The following is a 9877-nucleotide window of genomic DNA, read 5'->3' as shown; positions in this document are numbered from 1 at the left end:
TTTCGCGAGGTTTGGGCTTGATTTCTGATTTGCTTGAATGAAATTGTTTGAGACAATTTGCATACGCTTTCTCCAAATGTGAATGTCTTCAACCTAGCCCTCCCGCTCATTCTTTATTGACTTATCGATTCCTAATCTAGGGTATTAATTTTTGCATCTTATCCTACAACCTAAATAGAAGTTGTCGGTTTACTAATGCATGCCTCAGGGGATAATCCTAAGAAGGAAGCTGCTGAGGTGGGATCCTTGAATAAAAAATTAGTATTACTAGCTGCTTTGTTGTTCTTTATTTTCAAAGTGCTCTATTGTTGCAGTTTTTTGTTTGGGATGCCTTGGTGCTTCTGTGGATCTCCAAGAGAATCCCACTCGAACCCAATTCAGATATCACCCCTTTTTTACTCCCGAACTTCCCTTTCCCAACATGATCCTCATTGACAGGTCAGCTCTATCTGGGTTGTAAAGCCAACCATTCGACACTCTGTGTCATGGATTTAGGGTCTAGGGTATTAATTTCCGCATCTTATCCTACAACCTAAATAGAAGTTGTTGGTGTGCTAATGCTTGCCTCAGGGGATAATCCAAAGAAGGAAGCTGCTGAGGTGGGATCCTTGAATAAAAATTCTCCGGCTTGCGTTACTAGGGAGGAGTACTTTTGAACAATTTATTTCTAAAGAGTACCAAATCTTATGCTAAGAAGAAAATTTATAGTTACTATTTTTGAACCAAATTGCAATATGGATTATGATTTGCTTGTTTTACTGTTGGTGCTTATTGCAATCCTTGTATTTCAATGTTTACGATGATGCAGAACATGAGACTGTCGTAGCAAAAGACAACATATTTAAGTGGAAATTTATAATTGCTTGCATTGTGTTTGTGTGATTGTAATGATTCATTTGTTTATAGATCCAAATTCCTTCATGGCAACCTATATTTTTTTCTCTAAATGCTGGTTATTTATATCATTGGTATGCCAATCAATTTTTTTTTGTTCAATTATTGTACAATTGTGTGCCTTAGCATATTACTTTGTGTCTAAGTTGTACAAATGGGCCTTGCCACGTAGTATGAGCAATACCACACCTCTTGCACCATCAACACAAGCTGCAGACAAGGCCAATTGGGATTCTGCCCAAACCAAAGTTTTTGTTGATCTTTGTGTCGAACAATTAAAGGAAGGGCGTAGGCCTGGTTCACACTTCACCAAAGAAGGTTGGCAGAAGATAGTTGCTGGTTTTTTTGATAAAACTGGGAAGTGATATGATCAACCACAGTTTAAGAACAAATGGGATAATCTGAAGAAGGAGTACAAATTGTGGAAGAAGCTGCGTATTCATGACACTGGGACTGGATGGGACAATGTTCGTAACACTATTCTGGCGGACAATGATTGGTGGGAGAGAAGAATTCAGGTAAGTTTGATGATTATGTGAATGTAATGTAATCTGTTAATGTTAATGGCCACGATATCAAACATATGTCAATTTCGATAAAGTTTACTCAATGTTTGCTCACTCTGAATGTATATATGTCAATAAATTGGACATGAAAGTGAATTTTATGATGCTTATAGGATAGATGCAGAAGCTGTAATCTTTGAATGCATATAGGACAATGGCTCGAACATTAAATGATGATGCACTATATTGATTGTTGTATATAAGTTGCTAGCTGTGAATGCATTATTTGTTCGACTTTTTAGGACAATAAGTTGATTGTTGCACAGAATCAACTCTATCTCAAGGATTTAGCTGAAAAGACTGTGTTCTTCAGGTTTACCTCAATTATTTGTTCGACTTTTTAAATTTCTTTTTGCCTGTTTTATTTTTTCTTTTCTTTTCTTTTCTGTGAAAGATTAGTGGTAACTAAACAATTTAGGAGCATGAGCACAAGGCACTGATATGTTGGATCCCTTGATATAAAGCTTTAAACGTGGGGTCAGGAGTTATGGTAGGTGTTTTCACTTAAGTAGGCTGCTAGGAATTAGGATCAGTTGGGGATGATTGAAATTACAAGCAGCTTGCACTTAATACATGTGTATATAGCTATGTAAATGCTAAATAACATATTTTTTGACTGCATTATAATACATAAATTTCTTGTACTACATTTCAGGAAGACAATAAGGTTGCCAAGTTTTGAATCCAGGGACCTGAAAACCTTGAGCAGTTGGAGACACTCTTTGATGGAATTATGGCCACTGGTGAATTTGCATTTTTTGCAGGAGCATCAAACGAGAATGCTGTGAACCATAATGATCAAATGCGAAAGTCAAGCATAGGAGAAAATGTGGATTCTCTCCACATCTCCTCTGATTACTCTCCTGATCCAGAGTTTGACATCAACATTGAGCAAAGTAATGAAGTAACTAGCTCCCCCACTCCACCACTTCGTCAAGTTAGGAGGAGGTCAGGCACGTCAGGGACCCGTGGAAAGAAGAAGCGTAGGGCATCTGCATCTGACTATCGCGAAGACATTAGCAAGTCCTTGGGAAACTTAGTGTCTGCTGTGAATAGCCGATCTCATTCTATAGCCAGTACCCCTGTTTCAGGTGCTAAAGCTGAAATTGCTGAGTGTATGCATATTCTAGAGGAAATTCCAGAGACTGCTGAGATGGGAGATTTGCTTTTGTTTGCTCTGAAACTATTCCATAACAAAGACCACCGTGAGTACTTTACTGCAATGTTACGCAGGGACTGGCAGCTTGCGTGGTTGAAGATGATGTACGAGGACGCACAGGGGGGTGGTGCAGGGGGCAGCAAATGAAGAAAAAAAAAATTAAGCTTCAATTTTCAATCATTTTATGTTTAGACTATTAAAAAAATTTATTTGAGTTGTTCAATTTTCTAGATTTTGACATTTTGTTTTATCTTTTCAGTGAGTATACTTATGAAGTTATGTTTGGAATTAAATGTCAATGTCAAGTGCTGAATTTATAATTAGGTGTGCTGTTATTCCATGCAATTGTGTTAAATCTGAATATGGTGGTAAGAAATATTAACATTAATATATTTCATTGCTCTTAACAGGAGATGGATATGTATGCCGATGAAACTGATCATTTTATTTTGGAAGAACTTGCGGCTATTACGGGGGTCGCAATTATTGCGGCCAGCGAGGTTATGTCTCATATTCCACGAATACCTTGTTGGAGGTCATGCTACACTGGCCATATGTACATGACAGACTTGTTACGTGGTAACATAATCAAATGTTTGTCTGTTTTGAGGATGGGTAGGAGTGTGTTCAGGGACTTGTGTAGACAATTAAGCACGAGTTATGGCCTTCAAGCATCTCGTGAGCTTAGTGTCAAAGAAATAGTCGGGATGTTTGTTTACACTGTTGGAAATGGTGTCGGCAATCGGTCCGTGCAGGATAGATTCCAACATTCTGGGGAAACAGTCCATCGCCAATTTCATAATGTATTGGCCAGTTTAATTCGAATGTCAGACGATATTATTAGACCACGGGATCCAACATATTCGACAGTCCCGAAGTATATAGAAGATAACGAGATATATTTTCCATATTTTCGGGATTGCATTGGGGCAATTGATGGTACGCATATTCATGCATCAGTCCCTAATGATGATCGGACACGATTCATTGGGCGAAAAGGCGTGACCACACAGAATGTGATGGCGGCATGTGACTTTGATATGTTATTCACATATGTGTGTGCGGGTTGGGAGGGATCGGCGCATGATTCGAGAATTTTTAGTTCAGTTCTCTCTAATGGAAACTCAAAGTTTCCCCACCCTCCCCCAAGTAAGGCATATGAACATATTTATTATAAACTACTATGCAATGTAAAATTCGTTAGTAAGTAACATTAACTGTCCTAATATGTTACAGGAAAATATTACTTGGTTGATTTAGGATATCTGAATCAAAGTGGATATCTAGCACCGTATAGGGGACAGAGATACCATCTAGAGGTATTCCGAAATGGTCCCGATGTATCGACACCACGGGAAGCCTTTAATCATGCTCACTCATCTCTCCGCTCGGTTATTGAGCGCACATTTGGTGTGCTAAAAAATAAGTGGCACATTTTATCAACAATGCCCCCTTACTCATTTCGCACTCAAGTGAAGATCGTGGTTGCCTGCGTAGTTTTACATAATTTCATACGATTACGCGCATTGGATGACCCGGACTTCACTGCATATGGTGATGATGACCACACTCTTCATGTCTCAGGCATGGAAGCCAGTACCAGCCAAGTTGGAGCAAGCACTTCGGAGCACCAACCATTCATTGGTGAGGAACTAGAGATGGCAGCTCTTCGCGATATGATTGCGGCTGAAGTGTTTGCATCGTACTAGAGTACTTTTTTTTTTTTTATTTACCAACGTCATCAAATGATGTAAACTACTTTATTTTAAACTATTATGCAATGTAAACATTTCGTTAATTTATATTAATATGATTAATTTATATTAATATGATTTAGTATATTAATATGATTAAGTATATTAATATGATTAATTAAATTAATATTATTAATTTATATTAATATTAATAATTTATATTAATATGATTAATTTATATTAATATGATTAAGTATATTAATATATTAATATGATTAAGTATATTAATATGATTAATCAAATTAATTTATATTAATATAATTTATATTATTAATATATATTAATAATTTATATTAATATTAATAATTATATTAATATTATTAATTTATATTAATTTGATTAATTTATATTAATATGATTAATGATATTAATATGATTACTTATATTAATATGATTAATTAATATTAATATAATTAATAATAGTAATATAATATTAATATAAATAATAATATTAATATAAATTAATATTATTAATTATTTTTATACGTAAAACGCGAAATTACGGTTGATAGCACCGCACCACAGTTTTAAAAGTTATGCGCCAAACAGCTTTTTGCGTTCCAACACACCACACAGCACCACAGTTTTTTAACTCACAGCACCGCACCACACCTCACAGCAGTTGACAGCACTCCCAAACAAACCCATAGTATGAGTTTGGCAATGTGTTGCAACTATTCAATTGCAATATATCTCACAGCACCATAGTTTTTGTGACACGCCAAACAGCTTTTACGTTTAACTCACCTCACAGCACCACAGCTTTTTATCGCACAGCACCTCACCACACCTCACAGCACTCCCAAACGCTTACAATATATGTTGAATTGTCCTACGTAATCAAATTAGGTCAATTATTTTATTTTAGATTAATGTACAATATAAACCTTAAGTGATTTTATATTAATATTATTAGTCATCTAATATAACCGTAATTTAGATACGCCAAACACACCTCACAGCACCATATCACAGTTTTAAAAGTGATGCGCCAAACAGCTTTTAGCGTTCCAACTCACCTCACAGCACCACAGTTTTATAACTCACAGCACCACACCGCACCTCACAGCATTCCCAAACAAGCCCATAATATTCTCAAAATATAACCATGACCAGAAATAGAAAAAGAGAAAATTTCAAAGCCGATACCATTTGTAATAAACACTTAAGTTGAGTCCAAAAAATTTTATCCTCTAAGAGTATCCACAGTGGTAATAGAAATATTCAACACTCCAAAATCATTCTCTCTCTTCTTCTCTCTCTTGGGTGGCACAATTTAATTAGATAAGTAGATCCCACAATATATACTATTCATCAACACTCCCTACATTCCAACACTTTATACTCATTTTCTCTATTTTCTCTCTTTTCCTTTTCATCATCTCTCTATTCATTTTTATCATCTCTCTTCAATATTCATCAATTTATATACACTCCAAAGATGTAGCATGGACAAATTTTGTTAAGTTTTCAAGTGTCATTTTTCACCCATTGTGTGCATATAGTGCTTAACTTATAAAAAAAGTAACATTTCAAGTAAATATACTCCATTATATCCATTGTGATGGTGTAACACTATACTTATCCAAAAAGTGTTGCTAAAATAATGTCAAATATAGTATCCACTGTAGATGCTCTAGGGTACCACTAGTATGTTAATTACTTTTTTACCATTGTCTTCTTCCTCCTACAACTACACTTCTATTCTCTTTCTCTCTACTTATTTTTGTCCATTGGTATCTAACCTAAACTGAAGCTCACATTACCTCAAACATACTCCAATCTTCCACCACAACCAACAGCCATCCATTCGACCGAAAAATGATCGAAAAGCTGCGACCACCGCAAGACAAAAGTCTCAGATCCGGTCAATTTCAAGGATGGTTCACTACATCACCACTACCTTTGGACTCCCCTCATTGAGACGCACAATGGCCAGCTAGAAATGACCCAAATGACCTTTTTAAAACAATAACATTGGTCAGCCAATGTTACTATTTCAAAACAGTAACATTGGTTGGCTAATGTTACTGTTTGGAAAAAATTTCAGATTCGGCCGATTTCGGCAGCGATTCGCCATACCACCATCACCGTTGGACTCCTCTCGTTGAAGCACACAATGCCCAGCCATAGACGGTCCAAAATGGCCATCGAATATGTCTATGTTGATATAGTAACATTGATCGCCTGATGTTACTATTTTGAAATAGTAACATTGATCGGATAATGTTACTGTTTTAAAACAGTAACATTGGTCTGTTAACGTTATTATTTTGAAAAAAACTTCAAATTTGGCTAATTCCAAAGGCGGTTCGTCACACCACCACCACCACCATTGAACTCCCCTTAAGAAGACGCATAATGCCCAATCATATTTCGGCCAAAACGACAGCCAAAAAAAGAGATGAGAGAGAGAGATAATAAGAGAGATATGTAGCAGGAGAGAGAAAGATGCAGTGATGAGAGAGATATAGTAGAGAGAGAAGATGTGGTGAGATGAGAGAGATGTAGCATAGAGATAAAGTAACAAGAGATAAAACATATTAGATCTAATCCTCTTTGAAAAAATGGCAAAAAAGAAATTTGATAAAATTTAAATGATTTAAATAATTGTAAAAAATAAAAATAGACTTATGAGGGATAACGTTTTTTAGAGTGGACCTAAATGTCCAACTGTTTTGAAAATGGTATTAATATGTTATTTTCCAATAGAAAAAGGGAAATTTTATTTACACACAAAAAATTGTTAAGTTTACACCACTTTTATTATTTTTTTATTTACATCTATATCTATGTATGAAATATCTAATATGTCCTTAAATTATTTAAAAATAACACCATCCCAATTTTTCATCTTTCATAAACTTTTTTCTCTTGCTCCAAAACTCTACCAGCAACAACCATGTATTATAAGATCAAAGAAACCTAGCGTGAATCTTCATCAATCACCCCGCAATTAGGAGATTCTATAATTCCCAAGATTTTTTGAACTATCTGTTTGTATCCATGACTACACCTCTGACTTCTTTCCGCCATCGTGCAACATCCTCCCACAATCCAATATAGAAAATGAAAAATCAATGATTCGGTGGAGATAAAAAGCAAGAGTTATTGAAGATATATTCAGATGATGAAAAAGAAGTATGAGCCAATAAACAATTGATGCAAATGGGAAACAAAGACCACCAAATTGAAAAATTAAGATTAGGATGAGAAAATTGCAAACCAAGGGTATTTTGGGATATTAATCAATAAGTTGACTTTAATAATTTTCAACACATAATATCTATAAAAGTGAATAAGATTTACTCCATTAAGAATAAATTATTTAAAATACAATTTTTATTGATCATATTACTCTTAACCCTTGTCTTGTCACCATATGTTATCTTCTCTCATTTCCTCCAAGCGTATAGTTGTAGTTACCAAAAATCATATAGCCCCACTGGGCCACTTAGTAATGAGCCCAAGTTCGACATACCCACTTCGGAGGTCCAGCGGCACCTGGGCTCATGCTAAGGCCCACATAGAATCCGTGAACACCCCGGTCACATTACTATGAATAGTGACCCTGACGCCGCATATCTGATAGGATTTTTTATCTTCTCAATGGCGCTATGACCATGAAGGTGCCAACGTGCCAAGCCGACTCACAAACATCCCTATTTTTGAAGCACATCCAATCCAATTTATACCTACGACCTTGGACCTAACAGGTATGTATCTCCATATACAATCTTTCAGCTATATAATATCAGTTCATTTATGGTTGCCCACTTCGATCCTCCACTCTATGACTAACACGTATCCAACCCCCATCATATGTCCTGACGCTTCCATCTTGTTTTTCGTCTACAAACCCTGACACATCCGCTATGCTTGACTTTTACACGCTTATACCTCGGGTTTTACCAAAAAAGGAGACAAATGGGTGACACAACTCCCAAGGGAAACCTCACTGTCATACAAATACCCTTCTCCTAGCATGGAGAAGGGGATTTGAACATTGGAAACCAAAGACATACATTTTCAACCCTTCATGAAATATTCAGCCCAAAACACTCTGACCATCGTCGGTCTTCCATCTCTGATCATTGCTGACTTGATCGTCAGAGCCTCTACTACCAGCACCCCCCAATCCCCTCCGGGAGCTTTCACGGTTATTCTTGTTGTGATACTTGCATGATTCAAAGGTACAGACGAGCCTCCATGTAATCGAAGTTGACTTTTCAACGATTGTAGAAATTGCACCTACAATTTGGTGTGCCAGGTAGGGGGCCGCTTGTAGTCATTTGACCATAAAACTTTACAATAGTTGCAACCATGACTGGTTCGGGTGAAGTGACGACGAACCAACTGATGGAATTTATGGTAGCCATGAAAGAAGAATTGTCCAAAAGTAGGGAAGAGATGTAGCTGAGCAATACTCGTTTGGAAGCCATAGCAAGTGATAATACGACCCTACATGAGGAAGTGTTGCCAAAGCCCTTGCTAACTCCAGAACCCATATCAGGTTAACATCCGACCCATCAAAACATACGACCAAACACCACCCCAAAATACTTTACCCTTCCCTCTCAATACTCACTTCATCTCTGAAACTACGCCTGGACAGTTCAATGCCTCTACTTTGAAGGGTAAGGACCTGAGACAATTGAGATCTCTCAACAAACTGGCGGAGGCTTAGATGTTGATTTTACCAACTCTCATAGTTATAGACCTCCCCCACCTGTACAGTTTCCCGCTTCTTTTGTAGGAACCATGGTTAATGCTGAAATGGCCCGCCAACTAGTCGAGATGAATGCCAGGATTGATAGGCTTTCCAACGTCTCAACCACCTCCAAGAAAATCAACATCAATTGCTATGCAGGATTGCCATTTACGGATAATATTTCCCTGACCGAATTACCACACAGGTTTAGTGTTTCAACCATTAAGTTTTACAACGACATAAATGACCCGGAAGATCATGTGTCTCATTACAGGTTGAGATGAACGCTACTACTATCCTCCACGGCCTGAATGAAACTTGCACTTGCAAAGGCTTTGGATTGACTCTTATCGATCCAACCCTATGTTCGTACATCAACCTTCCAAATGGCAACATCGTTTCGTTCGAGAAACTTGTTGAAACTTTCATGGTGCAGTTCTCGAGCAGTAGGAAGATCCACAAGTGCTTGGATGATCTCTACAGACTGCCTCAAAAGGTTGGCGAATCCTTATGTCACTTCTTATTCAGGTTTCACGTAGAAAAAATGTCAATCCCAAATTATGACCTGGGAACTGCCATCCAAGTGCTCAAGAGTTGCTTACTTCCTAACAGAGAACTGTATGAGGAACTCACCAAGTGTGATATGAGAGACTATGATGAGGCCCTTATAAAGGCGACTTTTTATGTTAGATGGGAAGAGGATGCAAGGAGGATGTCTCTGACCCTTACCAAGGAAGAGAAGCACGAAGACAAGCGCCAAAAGAAAGATTTGTCGGGCGCTAGTGATTCAAAT

At 37.1% G+C, this 9877-nt stretch overlaps 2 protein-coding genes across 2 annotated transcripts; both read left to right on the top strand.

Moving 5' to 3' along the window:
- Positions 1-557: 557 nt before the first annotated feature.
- On the top strand, positions 558-2766 carry LOC119979843 (L10-interacting MYB domain-containing protein-like). Its single transcript, XM_038822469.1, has 5 exons — positions 558-599; positions 907-952; positions 1021-1226; positions 1275-1412; positions 2149-2766. The coding sequence occupies exons 1-5, from the start codon at positions 558-560 to the stop codon at positions 2764-2766; spliced, it is 1050 nt and encodes a 349-aa protein (XP_038678397.1).
- Positions 2767-3032: 266 nt separating this feature from the next.
- Positions 3033-4328, top strand: LOC119979842 (putative nuclease HARBI1). The gene is made up of 2 exons (XM_038822468.1): positions 3033-3768; positions 3856-4328. The coding sequence occupies exons 1-2, from the start codon at positions 3033-3035 to the stop codon at positions 4326-4328; spliced, it is 1209 nt and encodes a 402-aa protein (XP_038678396.1).
- The last annotated feature ends 5549 nt before the right edge of the window (positions 4329-9877 follow it).

Source organism: Tripterygium wilfordii, chromosome 15 (assembly GCF_013401445.1).
Source record: "Tripterygium wilfordii isolate XIE 37 chromosome 15, ASM1340144v1, whole genome shotgun sequence".
Classification (NCBI taxonomy): domain Eukaryota; kingdom Viridiplantae; phylum Streptophyta; class Magnoliopsida; order Celastrales; family Celastraceae; genus Tripterygium; species Tripterygium wilfordii.
The sequence above is the reverse complement of the archived record's forward strand: the minus strand, read 5'-3'. Positions and strand labels throughout refer to the sequence as shown.